We start from the raw sequence: 24,264 nt of genomic DNA, 5'->3' as shown, positions 1-24,264 counted from the left end.
TAATTGTGTATTTCAAAATAGCTACTACAGGGGGGTTTGAATGTTCCCAACACAAAGAAATGTTAAATGTACGGGGTGATGATTGTGTCAAATGCTCTGATCTGAGAACTGAACTTTGAATACACGCATTGAAATATCACACCATATCCTTAAATATGCATGATTATGTGTCAATTAAAAATACAAATAAACATTTTACACATGTGATGATTTTTTCACATCACAAACGTAATGCAGTTTCACCTTAAAATTTGGAAAATACAAAACACTGCAAGAGGTGGAGAAAAAAATTCCCAGTCACAACAACCATAGAAAATCGCTTTGCTTCATTTCCTTCCCATCATTCTTCTGTGGAAGATGGTTCCGTTTGTTTGCTTTGTGATCAGGCTTTATGGACAGTCAGTTAGATACCTGCTTTGTCAGGCTTTACATTTTTCCAAGGTGAACCAGGATTCCAATGTCTCTGAAAAGCAGATGGTGCTCAGGGTTGAAGTGCCTGTTTCCTCCCTGCTCAGGTTATGCAGAGGCAAGGAGTGTGACTCTGGTGACAGGAACTTTTATGAGTTGGTGGTTACCTGTGTGCCTTCATTTGCAAAGACCATATGGAAGATGATCAAGACCTCCCCGGTGGATGTTCCTCATCATCAGGCATACACCTTAAAGCCCTTATCCTGAGGTGAGGAGGGTAGAGATGGAGCTCATCCACGGTTACTTAGGTGAGTGCAAACTTTGGAAGTCCTGACGGTTTTGTGTACAAACTCTATCGGTCAGAGTTCTTAGAATCGTCACTCAAACTTACTTAATGGAAAAAGTTAAGTTTTAAGTACGCTAAGGGACTGCGATGGAGAGAGGGAGAAGAAATAAACTCCAGAAGTTCAGGCACAGCTGCTTCAGGATATTTGAACAATGTGGTGACTACATCGTCACCCTTTCCACTCTGCTTTCCTCCATGTGTTATTCTCATGCTCTTCCATTGCAAATGAATTTTTCCATGCCTCTCTGGAAAAAAAAAAAAAAAGAGAATCATCTGTTTCCCAACATCAACTTATGGAAGAACTTGAACTTGCTAGGATCAAGGGCCTTTCCAAGGATTCATTTGTATGACTTCATATCTGTCTCCATCAATTACCTCATCTGTATAGTGGGGTAATATCTGTCTCCATGGCTATGGCCAGAGAGATGGAGTCTCTAGTCTGAAGGAACAAGCATGCTAGGCAGTCCAGAACAGTTCCCCATATTCTGTGTTGAATAGAGCACCTTGGCCTTGGAAGGCACCCTTCAGCATGGCTGGGATGGTAGCTTCCCCCAAACACCAGAGCATGCTAACAAAATGATAAAGTCCCTCATTCAGTTGTTGGATCTGATGCAATTCGCCTACAACAACTTCCATTAATATTCCTTATCCAGATGTGCCTTATCACGTACAGAGGAACACAGAGCCACCATAAAATCCCATCCTACTTCCCACAGGGCTTTTAAGAAGTGAGGTGGCAAAGCTTGTCCTGGTGGGGCAGAAGTTGCCTTTATGTGCCTTATCCCCTTTTGTTCATGTAATGGCACCACAATATGGAACGATCCTCATTTTAAAGACAAGCAAATAGGGGCTCAGACAAGCATAGCAAACTGCCTGATAGAATAAGTTTCAAGATCCAGTTCCTATTAACAATATTGTGCTCTATTCTGGGAGTTGCATGTGAAGGGAGCCCATATGTCCTCAGCCAAGTTGAACATCAGCCTTCACCATGGACCCCAGAGCCAGCTCCTAGCCTCTTTCTGCTGTTTGTCACTTTACACAAGTGTATGCTATTGACACTTTTATGGATATTTCACTTCTCCCAACTGGGACTTTCTTTCCTTTACAGATTTCTTAGTTTAATCTTTAGTGTCAAAAGCAGGGGCCACGACTCTTCTTACACATGGTGTGTGGTATGTAGGAGGAGCTCAGTAACATTCACTGAATGGAGGTCCCCAGTGAGCATGCTCCCCATGTCTAGCTCAGGGAAGAACCCAATACATATCCAGAAATGACCTGCTCACGTGTGCCCCATGTTTCATCCTCTGCTGTAGCTCCAATAGTGTGTCTGTAAATCCTACAATCCTTGAAGGCCAATTACAACTTTTATCTTCTCTAGAAAGTTCCTAGACATTGCAATGCAATGATGAAGAGTAGGAGCTCTGATATGAAGCCAGCATGGGTTTGGATCCTACACTGTCCCTTAGCAATAGTAATAGTGGTGGTGGTGATGTGAACTTGGAAAAGTTATTCACCTCTTTCCACCTCAATTACCTCATCTGTATAGTGGGGTAATATCTGTCTCCATCAACAAGGAAATGACTTGTAAAATAGAACAGATCTGGGGTGGAGTGAGTGCTCATTTAAGGCAAGTTTTTATTACGCAAACACTCAATGAATTTCCTAAATTATCGACTTCACCATCATCTTATTTTCTATTGTGCCAGATATTTATTCCAGACTACAGGATACTACTAGGTAAATCATGGATATGCCTCATGATTTCCTTCTGTACTCCTGAGTGCTGTGTAAATTCTTAACATGTCAGAGCAAGTGTATAAAAACTAATTTATGACTACTTTATGAAGCTCTATTTTCAAATTTTCTTTGGCTTGCTAGAGAATTTTTAAAAAATGTAAGGAAATTTTAGAAATAAGGAAAAATAATTATCCACAATTTCTGTGATCACTCAGAAATGACCTAAGCTCTTCTTTATCATCCTTCCCAATAGATGTGCGATCTTCCTGTAAAAAAACTACCTCATACTCTTTTCTACACATTTACTATACATTTTTTCCCTGTAATATCATAAGCATAATAAGCATTAATTTAAATGACTTTATTTATGTGCCACAACAATTCAACATAACTTATTTAACTACTCCCCTATGGTTGGGCACTTAAGTTATGTCCAACTTCCTGCTATTATGAATAATTTTGTAAATAACAGCTTTGTGCATAAAATGTTCCTATAAGTTAGATAAAATAGACATAATAGTAGATCTTATACTATAATATTAATATACTGTTTTAATTCCCATTTACTTTTCTCCCTTCTATATGCTTCCAATAAACCCTCTTCCTCTCTATAACACTAACCACACTCGTCATTGTTTATTGAAGCTCTCTGTTCCCTGGTGGCTCAAAAACAGTAAACATCCCCCATATCTGGCCAATAATCTGCTCAATAAATATGTTTCTATGAATGAATAATAAATCAAACAGATGCAAGTTTGGATTTTTACTGCCACACTTTGTGTCTATGTAAACTCAATCGTATTATCCATTCATGGAGAGGATCAGAAATCCTAGATGATGTGCCCAGTGTCACATTGCTGGTCAACGCTGGAGCAAGAACTTGCAACCACACACTCTGATTTTCCTATACTGTTTGGTTCCATCCTCAAGCCTACAAACCAGAAAATGCCAATAGACTTTGTATCTTATTCCACATCCAAACATCCACAGAGCCTAAAGCAGTTTGTCCACTGTCATTTCTTCTGCACCTTCCAATTCAAAGTTTTAGAGAAGTGTTTCTGATTGGCTGGGCTTCAGTCACACACCCATTTTCTAAGCTCACAAGATGCATACACAATGGATATTTTCCCTGTAGAGCTCTAGGTCAGAGTCAAGCTATGCCTTCTCCCCAGTCTCGTACAGCAAGAAATTCTCCCACTACAGGAGAAGGTTCATGGAAAATGGCAAACATCCCTTAGCCTCTCCCAGATTTTCTCTGGGCATCTATGAGGCTTTTGCATAATCTCACAGTCTTCCCGTTGTTCTATTCTGATTGCAATCAGGATTTCATGATTGAGCATTAGGTTCCTATCTTAACCCAACCACTCTGTTTACTCTAAGAATGCTGGGATCTGTTATGCATTTGCCTTCTCCTGATGACCCTAGGGCCATGAACACTTGGGATACCAAAGCCTCTGTGAAGTCTTCGACATCCTACAGGCAGCTATACTATAAGCAAGAGGGGTACTGTCTTAGGCCATTTGGGTTACTAAAACAAAGCATCAGAGCTGGAAGGTTTAGAACTATTTCTCATAGTTCTGGAGAATGAGTGGTCCAAGATAAAGCACCAGCAGATACCACATTTGGTGAAGGCCCACCTTCTGTGTCATGGATGACCTCTCTCACTGTGTCCTCACAGGGTAGAAGGGTCAAACGAGCTCTCAGGGATTTCTTTTATACAGTCAGTATTCCCATTGATGAGGGCTAAACCTTCATGACTTATCAACCGCCCTGAAGGCTGTACCTCCCAACACCATCATATTGGAGATCAGGTTTCAACTTGTGCATTTTGATGGGAGGCTTCTCTCTGCCCGCTCGGGGTAGCACTGTGCCCCCGAGCTCTAAATCACCAGTCTTATGCCCTGATTTCTAGGGGACTCCAGCTCCTTTGCTTCTTTAACCTGCAGCTTCCTTTTCCTCTCTCCATAGTGTTTAAGAATGATTCCATGGGCCTCCAACAAGAAGTCCCTCTCCATGGATTCTCTAAAGTCTTTTCTTTCATCCCTCTTCACCATAGCTGTGTGTGTGCAAGCCCTTTCCACTTTCTCATTTTATCCAATAGCTTTCCTGCAAAGTGTGTGTCTCCAATCCTAATGGTTCTGTGCCACGTGTAATTCTAAAACAGGGTAAAGCCAGACACAGGCTAAGCAAAGGCCTAAGCCAAGGGGTCTGGGAGGAAAAGGAAAAGGAATGACTTGCAAGGTATCGTGGAAGGTGCAAACTATAAATTACCTTCAGAGTGTGGCTGGCCAGCCCTGTGTGTTCCATGCCAAGACCCATCTGTCTGCATCTGCTTATTTCCAGCTCAGCGTCCACCGTCATCTCACACCTGGAAGAGTGGTCACCAGGTTCCTCTGCTCACTTTACTCCATTTTTCCACCAGAGCCAAAGAGGTTGTAAGATAACCAACATTGCCCAGCTCCTTAAATCCTCCAAAAGCTTCCATAGCACTTGGCGTTGTAAGTTGAATCAAGCCCCACCTCCCACAAAAGATATGCTGAAGTGTTAACTCTCAACCTGTGAATGTGACATCATCGCCTTTAGAAACAGGGTTTTTGATGATGAGGTGAGATCAAGTTGAGATGAGGTGACTAGAGCGGGCCTTCGTCCAGCCTGACTGGTGTCCTTCTAAGAACAGGGAAATTTGGACACAGGCACAGAATGGGGAGACAGAGGCAGGGACCGAGGTGTGCTATGATAAATCAAGAGCTGTAGGAACTCCAGAGCCACAAGAGGAAAGGGGAAGATTCTTCCCAGGGGCTTTGGAGCCTGTTTGGCCCTGCAACACCTTGATTTGGGGTTTCTATCCTTCAGACCATGAGATAATAAATTTCTGGGTTTTGAGCACCTGTTATATAGTGCTTTGTTATGACATCCCTAAGAAACTAGTATGCTTGGGATACAATTCAGACTCCTTATATGACCACAAAGCCACACATGATCTGGCACTCACATTCCACCTTCATCTCTTATTATTTTTCCCAAAAATGTTTTGCATGTGTGCTGGCTGTCCTAGACTGTGCCAAAGTCTCTCCCACTTTGGCTTCTTAGAACCACTGTCCCCTCTGTCTGGTGCTTCCCACACACACCTCACATGCCACCCCTTATGCCTTGGTCTAAATAGCCTTCACTCTGAAGGACCACCCTGACTCCTTGGTTGGATCCCCCAACTCTCCGCCTACATCATCTTCACTAGAGGCCCCACTGATTTATTTCATAACCCATACCACAATCTGTACTTCCTCATTTCCTGAACTGTTGGCGATTTTAATAGCTTGCTTCTGCATTGGAATGTCAGCTCTAGGAGAGCAGGGACTTTGGCTTTCAGGGGGCTGGGCACATAGCGTAGGCCACATGAATGTGTGTCATAGGAATCAGGCAAGTTGCAATCAGGGGAAACAGTGTGAACATACCCACAGCCCGGAAGGGCCCTGGGTGTTCTCAGACTGTTGAGCAGCACAGTACTGAAGGAGGGAAGAGGGTCGCCACCTTTTGGGAGACACATAGTGGATGTTACTTGTTGTGGAGGAGTCTGATTGATGCCCACTAAGGGCATTCTGAATTAAAATGGGTGCTAGTAAAGATCTTTTGTTTTTGTTTTTGTTTTTATCTTTTCTCTTAACATTATATATTTTTCCCCACGTTTTTTATTTGTACATTATAATTGTACATAATGGTGGGATTTGCAGCTATGTATTTGTTCATGCACACGACATAACAATATAATTGGGCCAATATCACTCCCCAGCACTTGCCCCCTTCCTCCCCACCTTCCACCCCCTGGCTCCTTTCCTCTACTGATCTTCCTTGGATTTTCATGAGATTTCCCCCCACCACCTGCCTTTCTCTTCCTTTTTCCTCTCTAGCTTCATCATATGAAAGAAAATATATGGCCTTTGACCTTCTGAGAAAGGCTTTTTTTCACTTAACTAAATGATCTCTAGTTTCATTCATTTTCCTGCAAATGACATAATTTCATTATTCTTTGTGGGTGAATAAAACCTGTGTGTGTGTGTGTGTGTGTGTGTGTGTGTGTGTGTGTACGTGTGTGTGTGTGTATGTGTGCGGCATTTTCTTTATCCATTAATGGACACCTAGGCTGGTTCCATAGTCCGGCTACTGTAAATCATGCCACTATAAATGTAGGTATGCATGCATGACTGTAGTATGCTGACTTGAATTCTTTAGGATAAATACTGAGGAGTGATATATCTGGGTCATATGGTGATTCCATGCCTAGTCTTTTAAGGAATCTCCATACTGATTTCCATAATTGTTGTACTAATTGACAATTCCATCAACAGTGTAAAAGTGTTCCCTTTCCTCCACATCCTCTCCAGCATTTATTATTATTTGTATTCTTGATGACTGCCATTCTGAGTGATATGAGAGGAAATCTATGTAGTTTTGATTTGTATTTGCCCAGTTGCTAAAGATGTTGAACACTTTTTTTCACAGATTTGTTGGACCATCAAAGATTTTTTTAACAACAACCTACCCTGACCTACAATATAAGGAGATCTCTCAGGTAGGAGCATGGGAAATGGATTAAACAGGGAGGTAGCTAAAACCAAGCAACCCAGCAAGATGTCTATTAAATACCCCAGTTAAGAGATATAGCTTGACCCACAACAGGAGCAGAGGGATGGAAAGGAGCCCAAGATGCAGAGGCTCAACCGACCAAATTTAGCAAATGATTGCATGTGAGAGTGGGAACTCTGGGAGGTTAGGAAGACAAGGAGAGTCTCTGCAGCCAGTTACTGCACACATGGAAAAGGCCTTCCAGTTACCTAGGGAGGTAGCTTTCTAGGAAATGTGTCATCTATTCCCTCAAAGTGAGTAAGGAAATGCTTTTATTGGTTCCTGGTAAATTAAATGGCTCAAGCTTAACTAGCCAGGCCAGTTGCATCTTTAAGACTCTTCTTTCAAAAATACAATAAATTAGAGTTGATTCTTCTGCGTGTCTTCCCTCTTTCAGGGAGAGCTTGGCCATCTGGAGCAAAAGGTAAACCATGAAACTGTGGCCAGCCAGCAGGGCCAGCAATGTCCAGCCCAAGTCCTGAGCCAAAACCACTCTACTTAGAACTACTCTGAGGCCTCTCCCCTCCCACTGAGCCGGGATGAATTTTTAACTCACTATTGATCAGGCAATTTTAAAATCAATTTTAATTAAATGAAAGATTTCTATCAGGATTGCTTTCTTCTGGACAGTAAATTGGACCTTGTAATAATACTTACGTTGGAACATCTCTCATACAAGTAACAGAGCCCGTCATAAATAAGTAAAGACCCTTCTCCTTACTTTGCATCTGGGGGAAACAGAGGTTAGAGGTTTTGCCTGAGGCCCTGCAGTAATGGGAACGTAATCAGGAGCCTGAATCATGGGGATGCCAACATCAAATCCCACTAATACCACGCTCAGCCTCCAAAAGCAGAATACAGAGAAAATAGATCCTTGTCAGTTACTGGGGAAGGGAAAATGGGGGCACTTAACTGACAAAGATGAAGCACGTTCCCTGAATGGCGTGTATAGAAGATGCTTTATTATCAGAAGGCATTTCCTATTTAGAAATGGTCATGCTTGGTTGGCCTGTAGAAATATTGCCCCAACAGGAAGAGCTCCTGCTTAAATCACTTCTTTACATGAATCCCTGAAGCAATCCTGTTCCTTATCCTAGAGCAGTTGCTGGGATCTCATATGAGGGAGACTGGGCTACTTAGGCTTTTGCTCAGAACCTGTCATCTGAGCAAGTTCTTGCCCCAAACTGCTTTATCTGGGCTTTTTGTCATCCCCCATCAGTAGACTCAGCCCTTTCCATTTCCTGAATCAGCCCTGACTAAGCTCCAACCAACCACACGTGACGTCAGGACTTCACAGGCCTGAGACTCTATGACACAGGATGAAGTGTGAGTAGAGAGTGTGTCAGGACCCTCTACACAACAGGAGGTGTCCTTGTGCATTCTCCAGAGTACACCCAGGTGCTTCTCAACACACAACCTTCAGATGACGGTTTAGGACGTGGTCCTTCATCTTGTATCCCAGTTGCTGTCTGAAACTTAATTGTAGTCAAATTTAATAAGGTATAATTTATATACAGAAAACACCTATTTTAGTGTATGGTTTTATAACATTTGACAAAAAAACATAATTGTATAACCAGCACCATAATCAATATATTCAACAACTCCATTAACCACCTCCCATTCAAATTTCCTCATGCTTCCTTTTAAAAATGTTTTTAATTAATCAATTTATGTTAATTAGGGATATATGAGCAGAATGCATTTTGAGTCATTGTACACAATTGCAGCACAACTTTTCATCTCTCTGGTTGTACACAACATAGCATCACACCATATGTGCAGTCGTACATGTACTCAAGGTCATGATGTCCATATTCCTCATGCCTCTTTATAATCAACTCTTCTCCAAGCTCCTGATGAGCAAAACTGGCCTGTTTTGTTCCCATAATTTTGACTTTTCCAGACCACCATATGAATGGAACCATACAGAGCACCACCTTTTGAGTCTGGTTTCTTTGACTTATCATAATCCATCTGAGATTCATCTTTGTCACTGTGGATATCAGTTGGCCATCTCTTTTTATTAATAAATAGTAATTCATTGTTTAGATAAACACAGCTTGTTCATTCTTTTCCCAGTCGAAGGACAAGTGGGTTGTTTTTAATTCATTATGATTATTAGTAAACCTACTAGGTACTCACATATAGGTTTTTGTGTTTACTCTTGGTTAAATACTTAGTGGTGGGATTCCCAGATATCATAGAAGGTATATAAATTTTTAAGAAACTGACTCTTGTCACTATACCAGTTGGTATTGTCCCAGTGATGTCTGAGAGCTCCAGTTGTTCCACATCTGTGACAGCACCTGATATCCAGGTTTCTCTTTCCCATTCTAGTACATGTGATGGCCACGCACTCCCTGCCTTTAGAAACACTGTCTGCTGTGTGTCCACTAACCATTCCACCCTTCTTCCTTGCTATCAGAATCAAGATATTTTTTTCACTTTCATCCTAATGACTATGTTCTTCGGAGCAAATAGGGCACATTCCCAACCCCTGTTAGTGAGTAAGTCCAGATCAGTGGAAACCAGTGTTTTACTCACATTCCTAAGGCTAGGAATCACTTGCAGCACTTATTACAGATAAGTCCATGGCCACTGTCCCGGTAGCTTCTGACTCAGTAAATAGAGAATGTGGGCCAGGAACTTGGACTTCAGGAAGCATCCTGGGGAGTTCCACAGTCAGGAGTCCTGGAGAGTAGCAGGTCCAGATATCTTTCATGGCAAAGATCATTTCCCTCACCCTGGGATCACCTAGGGTTGGACAGAAGAAAGAGAAGATGTTTGCAGGTGAAGCCCTGGAGTGCTCTAACAACTCAAAGCTAAACAAGAAGAGAATTTCAGCAAAAATGTTAGACTTGACAGTGAGAGAGGAGTAAAACCTGCCAAGTGTGGAGTCCTCAAGCTGAGTTTAAGGAGGAATGAAAGAAGCCAAGGGCTATGACCAGTGGAGAAATGGGAGAACTGAGAAGAATTGTTCATTAGATTTAATAATGTAAAGATCAGAAGACCTAGCAAGAGCTGTTTCCCTAGAGTGGTAGGGAAGAAGGGCCATGGGATTAATTCAACAGGGGAAAGAAGGGAAGGATAGGAATTGAAGACCATGAGTATAGAAAATTATTTTAAGCATTTTTTTTTGTTTTTATTTTCTTTAAATGTGAGGCAGAGAGAGGGAATAGTGGCTGGAAGATAATGTGGGTTCGAAATCAGGTTTTCTTAGGGTTGGAGATGTGGCAATGTGCTGGTGGAAATGGAACCTAGTAGCAAAGGGAAAGTTGATGATGTAGGAAATAGAGAGTCCAATGACTGGGAAGGTTGCCCTTGAGCATGGAAAGTGAGATGGGATCCAAGGCATGAATTGGGGAGAGATTGACCTGCCACAGTATCATGAAGAACTCTCGTGTGGTACCAGCAGGGAAGCTAAGATGCAGGTAAGTGAGTGATGTGGTAGCAGGAAAACATGGAAATGCTTTCTTTATTGCTTCAGTTTTCTCAGCAAGCGTGAGGATGGGAAGTAGACGCCTGACACGTGAGGGGAAAGGAAGAGAGCTAGAACAGCTGTCCTGGGGATGGGAGAGTGGATTAACTAGTGAAAACAGTAAAATTTCCAGGTAGAACTAAGGACCCACATGATGCCAGTGGTCTCAACTGTAAGGTAAAACCTGTCAATATGGTTGTGTTTTCCTCCAGCCAACTTGGGCACCAGGGCAGAGAAAGTAGAGAATTAGATTTAAGTATGGTGAGAGTTTTAACAGGGCAAGAATGATGGAACAGAATAGCAGTGTGGGAGCTGTGGATATGTTCAAGGGAAGGATTCTGTGGCATGTGATGGATGCACAGGGCTGTGCATAATGCCCTGTGCGTAAAGGGAGGGTCTCTTCAGCACAGGAGCATCCCTAACAACTCCTTCGAACTGGAGCTTAGTTCTACTAGAACCAGTCTTTTCCAATCCTATTCCCACCTTCAGTCCAGACTGTTGATTCTCCAAAAGGAATTTACAAAATTCCCAGCAGGATCGTCTAAGGGAATAAATGTCAGTTTGATGTGAGGTATCAGTGAAAACCTTATCCAACTGATCATGGATTTTAATCCTGAGATGTCTCACAGAGGCAGAGTTCAGGATAGAGTCATTGTGCCTGGACTTAAGGCATGGCTCCAATGCTTACTAGCCAGTAACCTTGGGCAGTTACTTAAATTCATAAAGCCTCTCATCTTCCTCTGCAAAAAATGCGGGTAACTGTAAAATCTACCTTGAAAGTTGATGACGGAGTCCAATGAGTCAACATATGGAAGGTCTTCACCCTGTGCCCAGCAGACAAATGTTATTATTGTATCATCAAATGATCTCTCACTTCCTGCATCATCCTGACCACATGTAGTACTGAAGAAGTTTATATCCCAGGAAAGAGAGATTTAAAGACAATCAACCAGATTAAAATCTCACACCAAGATCCAAAACAATGTACTTGTCTCTTAGACAAATAAACAAATGTAAAAGAACTTCATTCTCAAAAAAAAGAAAGAAAAGAAAAAGAAAGCCAGCTACCCCGTATAGAGGAGACACCTCAATAGTTTCTTTGAACCCACGATTTGCCAGATGTGGGTCTGTGAAGCTGTATACATATGGCAGCCACATCAGACTCTGGCACCAGTAGACAAGGATTGGCCCAAAATGATTTCTTCTCCAGGCACAATCCCAACCCATGAGCAGTCATGGCTACTGGGGGTCCTGTTGCCCATTAGTGAGAGGAATCTCCTGTTGATTGTAAAATTGAAGGGGTATAATTTTGATTTTGGACCTTTACTCTTTATTCTAGATGTACTGTGGAACATCTGTGTTCTTAAAGAAAACTGTCTAGCCCTCCCATTTAAGTCTTGGCAATATATGGCTGTCCCCAGGCTCCATACAAATAAAGGGGAAATAGTAGATAAGACATTGAGAAAGTCTAAACACTGTTGGTTTAGGCTCTGATCTCATATTCTAGAAGAACTGCAGATGTTTTCCAAGAATAACTAGTTCTTTAAGACTTTATACAAGTGTTTCTCACCAATTAGCACACTATCTCTATTAGAGGTATCTGGAAGTGGGCTCCAGAATCTGAAATATAACAAGTTCACCAGATCATTATTAAACACATTCAAGTTTGGAAACCACTGCTTTGAAAAAGATGGTGCACTCTGGAGCATGGGTCAAATCCTGCCTCTGCCTGTTTTTGTGAGTAAAGTTTTGTTGGAACATAGAGAGCCACATTCATTCGTTTGCTTAGAGTCTGTCGCTGCTTTGTGCTAAAGTGATTATTGAATAGTGGTGAGAGAAAGTGTAAAGCCTGCAAAGCCTAAATATTTACTATCTTATCCTTAACTGAAAGGAAGGTATCAATCCCTGCTCTATAGAAAAATGTCATATGATATTTGCATTAAAGTAATAGCATGAAAAATAGGAAAACATTCTAGGATTATTAACCATGGATTGTTATCCTGCCTCTTATTCTGTATAAATATCATTTTAACTAATAATGTCAGACAATCAACACATATGTATTGAGCATCTCTTACAGGCCCACACTGTGCTAGGTGTTGAAATATGGTGGTTTCTGTACCCATAGAGCCTCTGGGAGGCTTATAGATACAATTTGTTTAATCAAATTTGAGTCATCATTGATTAAAGGCATCGTTATTTTATACACTAAGAAAAAAAATGCTATATGTTAAATCATGTCATGGCATTTCCTTATACCGTAGAAATTTTATTTTCTAATTATTAAACAGCTCTTTTAGATTTATTTTCATCACTCTTGGCAGCCATAAAAATTATATGCAATACCACTGGTTAAAAGCTACAGTCTCTGGGGTACTCTTCCATGTCATTGACCCCTCACTCTGAAAGTCTCTTGCAGGCATCCTCTTGGTCTTATCAGAAAGTATCAATAAAAAATTTTCAGACCAAGTCCATGTATGTGACAACTGTGTCACAACTGCACTGGGCCAACAGTGTTTGCAAGAGGCAATCAATTACAGCTTCTTTTCAGATATGTTCAAAGGTTTTTAAAATATGTGCATCATAGAACTGACAAGATATGAAGTCAAGAGATATAGGCCAAGTCCCACACTGGCCGAAGGAGTGGGAGGATGGAGAACTCCTTCCTTGTGACAGGAAGAAGCAAGGATGTCCTCCCAGCTGTTCCTAGCACCCCAGTCCACAGCACACTGTACTGCTTGCACATCAATAAGTTGTCTGTTTCCTCTTGAGACTCTGATAGGCTTCAGGGTACCGGCTGGGCCTCCTCTAGTTCTGAGCACTAAAAGAAGCAACGGGATGCTGGAAAACAGTTCGTAGTTCTTGTTTGCTTCTTAAATGAACAAGTGAAGAGATTCACAAAGGGATCAAAAAGGAGGGGATTTTGCAACAGGAGCCCCAACGATGAATCCATAGAGCAAGGTCATGTGACCAGAGATGATTGGGAGTCCCAGAGTTGAAGAGGATCCTCTGCAGGAGCTTGGTCCAGGCTAGAGGCTGCTTGATGCACAGACACAGAGACACTTCAAAGGAAAGGCTTGGGCCAGTGGCACAGCAGGGCTGTATCTGCATATGGACCTTGTCCTCTGGCCACTAAGCAACTCCGGAAGGCCTGCAGTAGAAATCTACTGTTATTATCGGTTCAGTGTCACAGTGTCAGGGAAGTGTCACAATGTCAGTGATTCCATTGGGAATGACAATTGTGGGCCTTGCCCTTCCCTGAATGATCCCAAGAATAGGCATGTCCAACTTCTAACCACAGTAGGCGCTATACCTGAGGCCAACAAACCTTTTAGGGGCTCAGGGACGTGTTCTAATTTCTGTGAAAATCAGATCATGGGTAACCCAGCCTGGATCCTATTTGAACTTTCTTATACCACTCTAATCATAAAATATATTTTTAATTGTTTTAATGGAGAAAGGAGTCATTAAGATAAAACTGAAGTCATGATGAGGCCTTGTTGGCAGGCATGTGACACAAGTACACATCGGTCTTCCCCAGCAATTCAGCTCCTGGGGTAAGAATCATGCTGACATCTGGGTCAAGACAGAGGTAATCCACCACATTGCTTATAAAGATGCACATAAAGCAGAGACTCTGGAAGCATGTACAAGTTCAAAGTGGTGTTCACCTCTGGACTGTGAGGAGACAGACAGATGAGACTTGAAGCTGAGAAGAAGTTATGTTGGTTCTGTACCACTTGATTAGCAAAACCAAACAATCATGGAGAACAAAACTAATAAGGAAACAACAACAACAAAAAAGATCAGCAGAAGCAATAAAGCAAAATGAATGGTAACTCATTAATTCTGACTGGACAGAAAAATAATTCTTGATTTATTATTTCTGTTTATATGTTTTTAATTACCCTTCCCCCAAAAGGACAACGTACAAAAATCTCCAAGTGAAAGATGATAGTGGCCATCTTTTAAATTGTCCCTTTCCTTTCTGAAATATAGTGGCTCATTTTTTTCCTTTAAATCTATGAACTACAGTTAGAACTAGGCTCTGTATCTGCTTAATTCCACTTAATCCTGAGGCTACCTCTGTTCCTTACAGCCAACGAGCCTTAATTCATCCAAGTTCACCATCAGCTTTTGGTGATGAAGGTGAACAATTTTCTAAGGTGGAAGGGATTCATTAACTTGGCTCTAATCCAAACTGGAGGCCTTTAGATGCTAATTTTATGTGGCACTGTTAGGTCTGGGCTGACCACTAGGCCAAGCTAGCTGACCCACCCCAGCATCATCTCTAGACTGAGCTGGGCAAAGTGTTCCTTATGAAAAATTACCCTGCTTTCCCAAGAGAATTGAAGTTGGGAAATAAGAACAACCCTAGAGGATTTGAACTTTCAGCTCTACTCCCAGACCTCTGAGTTAATAATCTCCAGGCCAATCATTTCCTATTATGAAAACTCTGTAAAAAGAACTCTGAATGATACAGTTCAGTTCCCAGTCGGTGAACACATCAAAAAGCTCTGAGTTCCTGTATCCATGTCTTACCCTACCCATCTCTTCCATCTGACCAGTCCTGATATGTTTTATTCTTAAATGGATCAACCAAATCAGTATACATTTAAGAATAAAACTGGGCAAGAAACACAATCAGAACAGTCCTTGGCTGTCAAGATGTGTGGCCACCTCAATTATGAACTTAGTTACATGCCTCACCTAACACCATAGAACTAATCAGTGGGCAAGCTGGGCTCTATCTGGGTTTATTCACAAGGAGAGAACTCTTACTGGGAATTCTGAGATTCCATGTATTGGGGGCAGAATGGTATTTCCTTAAAATTCACATGTTGAAGCCCTCACCCCCAGTATCTCTGGGAATGTACCCATATTTGAAGACAAAGTTTTTAAAGAGATGATTAAGTTAAAGTGAGGCCTTCAGGACCAACAGCTAGTGCCCTGATAAGAAGATGAAACTTGGACTCATGGCGAGACAACAGGAAAGACCACATGAGAATTCAGAGAGGAAGCAGCCATCTGCAAGCCTGGGAAAGAGGCCCCAGGAGAAACCAACCTGGACAGGACCTTGATCTTAGACTTCCAACCTCCAGAACTGGGCAGGATGCATTTCTGTTGCTTCGATCACCTCGTCTGTAGTGTTTAATTAAAAGAGCCCCCAGAAAATTCACACACAGGAGAAGGAGAGCCAGCCGTGGCCATGCAAACTCTGGGACTGTGGAACCCTCGCCCTCTGCCCTGCTGTGTCTCTGCTGCGGAGATCAGCGGTAACACACTCCACCCAGAGGAGCCCTGTGTGCTGGTACTCCTGGACAGTGCACCCTGGGCTGCCACTCAGCAGTCAGAAACAGTCACTGGCAGGATGAGCAGCGACAGTCCTCAAGAGGAAAGGGAAGGGGGCTGTGTCCACTGGTGAAAGAAGCGCTTCAGGAGCCCGCTGAGCCCAGGGCAGCCCCCACCCCCACACCTCCCCACAGACTTGAAAGTCAGAAGGTCTGTGCTCCGTCCCCCGCCCCCCACCAGACTCCAGGAAGATTCAATTACATTTAGAGACACAATGTCTGCCTCCCCTGGATTAATTTCCGGATCCTGCCAAAGCTTGTCCTTATCTCTTTTTTCGTGCTGAGAGTAAGAACCCTATAAAATTGTTTCTAACAGGGACCAAGAAATGAGCCAGGGTAAAGTGAACATGAGGAGCAGGGCCTGTGTCTTTCCTCTAGAAGGCCCCAACATGACAATAGGCCCTGGAGCTCACACACCTCCATTCTGTCCAAAGGGATCTGTTCCGTCAGGGCAGTGCACGGTGGCCAGTCACATACTCTGTCTCAAAGCCTACAGGACCCCACGTTCTAGGTCACCACTGTTCTTAAGGATCTTTATAACAACATTAGTAGCAAAGAAGACAACAAAAGATGGCATTCATGGTGCTGACCAAATGCTAGCCTGTTCCATGCATTGCCTTATTTAATCTGCCCAACAGCCCTGTGAAGTAGATAACATTTTTACCCCCATTTTTGTAGATTGCTAAACTGTACTTTGAACAAATTAAGCAACTTGGCTACAGTCATGTCAGCGATAAGGAGAAAACGAAAATCATTTTTGATGCTGACACCAATAACAATAATCATCTTAAGAATCAGAGTATAAGGTACTCCATAGAATGTGAAGTTATGACCAAATGTTGACGGACACTGTGAGTTTGAAATATATGTATATGAAACATTCATTGAGTAGATACTACTTGCCCACATTTTACATTTGCTCATTTAATCCTCTACAGCAACCTGTGCATTTTTCAACATCACCATTTCACAGATTAGAAAGATCTCGCCGAGGTTAACCAGCAAGGAAGTGGAAGAACACAAATTCTAAGCTCAACACCTTACTCTTCCTTCGAATTCTATTTTCTGTTCTCATTCTTCTACGGAGATGTTTTGCAGGTTGACCAGTTGGCCTCCTGGGTGAGGTAAAAGATATATGATGTGGTATAGCCAGAGCTACACGCTGTAACACGGACCCTAGAGCATGGCTTTCCCCAAAATTCAGTTGAAAATGTATGTCTCCCCTACCCAGCTCAAATTCCCTAAGCAGGCTGGACGGTATTGGATTTCTCAGATGTTGTACTGTTTAATGTTCTTTCAAAGTGTGTTAGACCCCATCGCCCACGATTACTCCCAGGTGCAAAATTGTATGCACAAACAGTTGCAGCAGCAATTTACTGACTGTGAGCTCAATCAGCCAATTGTGAGCACAATTAGCTGCTCCCTGCTCATTTGGAAGGAGCTGGGGCAATGATTGCCTATGCAATTAGCCAGTTGTGGGCAGCTCGGTTTGCTTGTGCAATTTTGCACCCTCAGACAGGGAATGTGCAAAAGTGATACATGCTCAGAAACTTTACACTTTGGGCTCCAAATATTCAACCTGACGTCCACTCACCAGTCTCTACACATGGCCAACAGGGCCTGCCTCTCTAGAGGCTGCAGCCTTAGAAAGAGAATGAGAACAAACCTCACAGAACACTCCACCGATTGTAGAAACACACCTTTCCATTTTGGCAGAGGACAGAGGAAAAGAGGTGAAACATTAAGTTGGACTGGCAAAGGGAAGATGCACCCACGATTGGAAAAGACTTGAACATTAACAATTTGTGGTCAAGAAAGATCCACATGAAAAATTTTCAGCTCAGGATTGGGAAATATTTGTATCATCAGATTGGGATCCAATAGAAACCAGAAAGTAAATTGAATTTTAAGTCACTAGTTGCCATCAATAATTTTCTGTTCCTTCTTCCTGTATCCTGCTGAAAAAAGAACAAATCATATGACTGGAGTTGAACTGTTTGCTACCCACCTGTCCCTACTGTGGGAAACCTGGAAACTCAGAAATTATATTTGCAGCCATCCACAAAATGAACCACAATCTGATTGAATTTGTTCTAGTTTTCCTTTAATTATGAGTTGATTTAAAAAATATTTTAAGTGAGGTTGTGTTGGATTGATAGGCCTTTATAACTAGAAGCAATCCGTTCATAGGATTATAAAGGAAACCAAAAGTAATGGTAACTCACTGTATCGGACTTAACTATTTGGTTACCCAACCATCCTATGTGATTTCTGTGAACAAAGGGTATGGATTCACTCTTCCTAACTACTCTAAGCCTACTAGAACAGCACTGTATTATTAATAACAGCCAAATATGGAAACAACCAAAGATCCATCAACTGATGGATAAACAAAGTGTGGTATGTCCATACACTAGAACATTATTCAACCATAAAACAGAATGAAATACTGATAGATGAGCTTTGACAACATTATGTTAAGAGAAAAAATCCAGGAATAAAGGTAACTATTGTATGATTCCATTTATATGAAATGTTCAGAAGAGGCATGTCCATGGAGACATAAGTTGAATCATGATTTCCACTTTGTGGTAAATGGGAATCAGGAATAACTCTTAATGGATTTGAGGTTCTTCTTGGAGTGATTGTAGTGTTCTGAAATTAGTGGTTGCATAACCTTGTGAACATACTAAAACCACTGAATTATATACTTTTAAAAGTTAAATCTTATGATGCATTAATTGTACCTTAATTTTTTAAGTTATTAGAATAGAGAAAAGTTGCCCTTGAGGAGATTAGGAATGGATTGAACCAGGGTAAGGACATCTTGCATTGACCTGTCCACAGGCCACTCAGGGACCCCCAAGAAACAACCAGACCAGAGAGAACTCAAAGGTTGTCTCTGATGTGTGTGTCACGTATCATTCTCCATTCATCAAAATTAATTATTGAATTCCTACTACATACACAATTATTTAGTGACCATTGAGAAGAAGGACTCAGTGCATTTAATCTAGTGGCAGGGTCAGGGTGTGTATGTAAGGGGAGGTTTAAATAAATAAGTAGCCTTCCCTAGGGTCAATATTTCCAAGTTTCCATTCAACATTTTGACTCACATGGTACATTTCCTTGAAACATAATGGAAAGCAAGAGTTGACAAGTGAATTATTCTGAGCTGCAACATCTTAGCTGGAATAAAGTGAGCTCAGTCAAGGGTACACGTTAGTTCTTAATCTCTCTTCTATTGAGTATACTGAAGTTTTCATTTCTCTACTGGATGTTTGACATGGTGTGGATTTTAAGCCAAGCAGACATGCAGACGAAGGGTGGACCAGCTCAGTATGAAGCATCAGTGCCCTACCACTTTCTCCCCACTGAGTGGCAATCTAAGAAGCACATAAGGAACAATACTCAAGTGGGAACAAATATTTCATTGTCAGTGACTGACAGATCAGTTCCCCCAGATCTCTCTTCACCCCACTATTCTGAGACGTATTTCCTGGAAGTGGTAGAAATGCACATTGTCTTCATTTCTCCACTGCACCCTCATTTGTGCTTGGCTCTGTGTTTCTTCCATGACTCCACCAATCTGTATCTGGTTGATTGTGCCAGAAACATGTGAATCCTGATGCCACTCAGGGTTGTGTAGCACAAGTCGTGTGCAATTCATAATTAGGATCTACAACCTCAGTGTTTTCGTCTTCTACTTTCCTCTCTGACACATCTCCATTGTGACCCTTTAATCCAGCCTTGATCATCCCATCCTGGACGACGTTAGAGACCTCCTCCTTGACGGCCTGATTCCATCCACACTTGCTCCACATCATAGCTGAGCCAGCTTAAAATGATTACATCTGGTCATATTGGTCCCTTAGCTAAGACTCTTCACTTGGTGACCAATGTTCTTAGAACAAAGATTAGAATTCTTTCCTGATTCAAATGCCAATGTGACCAGATGTAAAGCAAATATTTCTGAAATGTAAATATAATCTGTTTTTCTTCCGAGTCCACCATTACTGCCGAAGCAGGTTTCAAGTAATAGAGGGGGTTGAGATGTATATGGAGGGGGAAGGAACTTTCTGAAGTGGCATGGAAAGATAGATGTTTCCTAACTCCTCTTTCAAGGCCCTCTTCTTGGAAACAGAGGAAACTACATTTCCCAGGCTCCCTCAGTGTTGGGTCAGGCCCATGTGATTAAGTATAGCCAATGAAGCATGAGCAGAAGTGATATTAGCCAGTGAGTCTTAAATTTAACTATGCATTGGAATAATCTAGGAGAGTTCACAACATACTGATGTATGCATGGGTCTTAGCCTTAGAAATTCTAACTTAATTGATATGCAGTATAACTTGGCCTTCAACATTTTTAAAAGCTTCCCTGATAATGATTTTTAAGGCCCAACCAAGTTTGAGAGCCATTATAAACCACTCCCAGTCCTTGAAATTACAGATGTTTTATCCTTTTATACCTTTCTTTGTGACTTAAGGGGCCAGGCATTCCAGATATTAGAAAATACCAGGAATCTGAGTGATTCATGAGTCTATATTGAACATGTAACCTGACCAAGAAATACATTTTTATTAACTTAAAAATTAATTTGTTATCATAGCAAAGCTTCTCTTATTATGACTAATGTAATGAAAATTACCTTCAGCATGCTTTTAGAAATGGTCCTCGGTCGAGTGATCAACACAGCCCATTTTTCTTCCTGCGCTTCAGAAAAGAAATAAAAAGAATTCTGAGCTCACATTTAAAAGATATATTACATGAAAATACAATTTATAAATATTAAAATTATAATATGATTCTCATGTCAAAAGTAGTGGGAAGGGCTTGGGGTTTAGCTTAATAGTAGAGTGCTTGCCTTTTGTAAAGCCATGGGTTTGGTCTCTAGCACCCATGAAAAAGAATAAGGAGGAGAGAGTGGCAGTAACCTGATGAATGAACAGTGCATGCCCATTGTCTAGCTAACATTTATCATAGGACAATGGCTCTCACGCTAGTGACATGACTTAGAAGAACCCATGCAGCTTTTAAAATATGCCTTAAGCCATAGCATTGTAGACCAAGCACTGAACTCTGGATACTGGGGCTGTACAAGTTCTTATTCAAAGAGGTGAAATGGAAATCATTCACACCATCAAGCAAGTGTTTCTGAATTTTCACATGGGTGTTTGCCAAATTTGGTAAGATGCTTTGTCTTCCAATAGCCCAATGAGCTCAAATTTTATTCTTCATTTACCTTTCCTATTTATCTTTACTGGGCTGTTAAATCAAAATGTAGAATGGATATATATATGACTCTCAAAATTATTGTTTTTAACAAAGGAAGGCTGATATCAAAAGTACCTTCCATACAATTCCATTTGCATAAAGTTCAAGAAAAAACATGCTGATCTATGTTAATAGGGATCAGAGGAGTGGGTGTCTATTGGGTGGAGTATAAGTAGAGGTGGCCTCAAAAAGGGTGAAAAACATTGGGGGGTGTAGCCTTACTCATAGAAATATGCTTCATCTTGATAGGAATGGCAGCTACATGCATATATAATAATACCTATATCATGTGTCAATTGGTTCTTAGTGAATTATATACCTAAAATCTACATAAGTCACTATACATAAATGTTATCTTGGTAAATAAAAAAAAAGATAGTAAAATTAGGGTCAACAATACTGTCATGGCAATGTGCTCCTCAAGACCCATGACCTTCATAGGCTACTTGTCAGTCTTCTTCTCTTAAACCCTAAGGGTTGATGCTGTCTTGTCCATAATCCATGCACATCACCACGAAGGGCCTTCCTGAGCAGGACAACTTACACATGACAGTCCCTGGCCATAGGAATTAGAAGCCAATCAAGAACAAATTCCTCCTTTATGCCATTCCCCACTCATCCCTACAAGAACACATAGAAAGCCTGGGACACAAGCAAGATGGAGGCAGATCCAGAGAGATTGGATTAAAAGGCTCTCAATGGGCACCCTCAAGAAGTTGAAGGCTACAGTGTTACATTTGAAGAAGACAGAGGAGACTAGGCCTGTTTTGCTCATTGCAGAGCACGAGATAAGGATCAGGGATGTGTTCCCACCAAAAAGTCTCTTTTGCCCAACAAAGCTGGTTAAAAATCCCCAGCTGGAGGTTCCTCTGAGGGAAAGATATAATCCTTGGGGTTGAAAGAGGAGAGGAAGGAGATGTTTACGCTATTAGACTGTCCTGTCATTGGCACCTCCAGGTTAGAATAGGTCAATCAATAGATGGCCTCGTAATAGCTGCTTGGAGTCAGCCTCCCTCAGTTCACTTGGGTGGATCTTTGCCCTGTTCTTAATGCTGACCCTTCCTCTGGAAACATCCATGTGGAAGGGCAGCTAAAAATCCGTGATCACTCCTGTGACTTTAATAAGTCATCTGCATTTCTAGATTTTCCTGACTTGTTATTACTATGAAAAACAGAATGCCCGATAAAATGTCAAATTAACATTTGTAGTGGGCGCTGGTTGTGGACATGCATGCCACTCTTATTATTAGAATATCATTTAGTGTTAGGCTTACTGACAGCTAGTTTTTGAGGAGATGTAGAAAAGCTATTGGCTTTCTTCAATAAAGTTTGTGTTTAGTTATTTTTATATTGAAGATAAATACTTTCCAGTTGTTTTATTCCTAGGAAAAAAGTCATATCTCCTTCTATCCAATAGTTTATTTTCTATCATATTTCCTTGTCCAGAATTTGTCAAGTGAAAGAAATACTTATTGACTCTGTACCTCCTTTTTTTTATATGAGTGCCTCACATAAATAAAAATGTTACTATTAAATATCATATTGATTTTGGCTTGCATTTTTCAAAACATATTTAAAGAATTTTCTTACATGTTTTCCTTATAAGATTATGGTGAGCTGATAATGGCTGCCAAAGACACATCCATATCCTAACCCTTGGGACATATGAATGTTACCCTTTATGGTAAAGTTTTGACTGGTGTAATTAAATCAAAAGTTTTGAGATGAGATGATCCTGGATTTCCTGGTGGGTCTCAATTTCTATCACACTTATTTTCATGTGAGACAGAGGGAGATAGACACATAAGGAAGAGAAGATCTAAAGTGATCTTAGACAAAGCAGAGATTGAAGTGATGCAGCCATTAGCCAAGGAATGTGGGCAGCCACCAAGCCAGAAGAGGCAAAGAATTGCTCTACCTTAGAGCCTCCTGAGGATGCATAGTCCTGCTGAAAATTCAGACTTCTGGCCTCCAGAACTTTGAGAGGATAAATGTCTGCTGTTTTAAGCTGCTAATTTTGGAGCAATTTGTTACATCAGCTCTGAAAAACTAATACAAAGCCCAAAAGAGCAACAGGTGATGATGTTCACTGTAATTGATTCAAACAGTGTCAAAAGATCCCACCACCAAAAAAGAATCAATTTTAATAATGCAAATTCTGTTAAATGTTTTTTATAGTTCTTAAGTGGACATATGAGCATGTTTATCCTCTCAATGTTATTAAAACTTATGAACTCTAAATCTAAAGGGGAATAAGTACAATGGACTCCAAGAGGTGTTGTCAGAGGGAGATAGCTAGGGATAACCAAAGACTACCTTGTTAGGAAAGGATCCTGGGATATATACAATGTCCCATATTTGCAGCATTTCTCTTACTAATATTGCCTTTGTATTCTTGGTAAAATATTTGGTCATGAAATATTAAACTTGTAACACATAACTCTATTCAATAATGTAAGATTCTTGCAGTGGCAGTCACAACTGTTATTGGTCCCCACACACTACAGTGGAGACTACACCGTAAAGATTACTTTAATCTTTCATTGGTAAAAATAGTGGCTAATACATAATGACCCCCTTCATGATGGGCCAGGGACCATGTCAAGGACTTTTCAAGCAACACTGACTTTGAGGCATCACAATCCTATTTGATGCATCACAAATACTATTGTTGTACCCATTTCAAAGATTGAGCAGTGCCTCGCAGCATCAGAATTCAACTCTGGCAAGATTTTTAAGGTTATTTTATTGCATTTGGAACAAACTCTGGGTTGGCTCAACCAAAGGTATGTTTCAAGACTTGTCTATTTAACACAAAATCCTAGCAATCATGAATAAGTAAAATGCCATTATCCTCATGCCCAGCAGATGAGGGAAGTTTTGGAAAGCGGCTTCCACCCCGTTAGATGCTGGCCAACAGAACTCAGTTTCTGTTGAGCAGAGACAAAAAAAGGATCCGTGGTGTTCAAAACATCTCAGCCAAAGGAGGACTGAGAATGGGCATACACGGAGCCCACAGGTCTCTTTTGTTTGAAACTCAGGCTCC

At 41.2% G+C, this 24,264-nt stretch overlaps 1 protein-coding gene across 10 annotated transcripts in view; it reads right to left on the bottom strand.

Moving 5' to 3' along the window:
- Positions 1-291: 291 nt before the first annotated feature.
- The window catches only part of LOC144255370 (uncharacterized), a 96,431-nt gene continuing 72,458 nt past the window's right edge, over positions 292-24,264 (bottom strand). For 4 of the 10 annotated variants that reach the window (XR_013343731.1, XM_077799913.1, XM_077799914.1 and 1 more), the window contains 4 exons: positions 20,593-20,652; positions 11,365-11,416; positions 9,659-9,868; positions 292-999 (listed from right to left, as the gene is read on the bottom strand). Coding sequence is in view for 8 of the 10 variants with exons in the window: in XM_077799913.1 (XP_077656039.1) it covers positions 9,669-9,868; positions 11,365-11,416; positions 20,593-20,652 (312 nt within the window). In the remaining 2 variants the exon portion in view is untranslated. Of the gene's footprint in view, positions 1,000-8,466; positions 8,581-9,658; positions 9,869-11,364; positions 11,417-12,840; positions 13,744-20,592; positions 20,658-24,264 lie in introns of those variants that run through there. The other 6 variants (XM_077799908.1, XM_077799910.1, XM_077799912.1 and 3 more) reach the window with 3 other exon arrangements.

Source organism: Urocitellus parryii, chromosome 6 (genome assembly GCF_045843805.1).
Source record: "Urocitellus parryii isolate mUroPar1 chromosome 6, mUroPar1.hap1, whole genome shotgun sequence".
In the NCBI taxonomy this organism is placed as follows: domain Eukaryota; kingdom Metazoa; phylum Chordata; class Mammalia; order Rodentia; family Sciuridae; genus Urocitellus; species Urocitellus parryii.
Note: the sequence above shows the minus strand (reverse complement) of the source record. Positions and strands in the feature narration are given on the sequence as shown.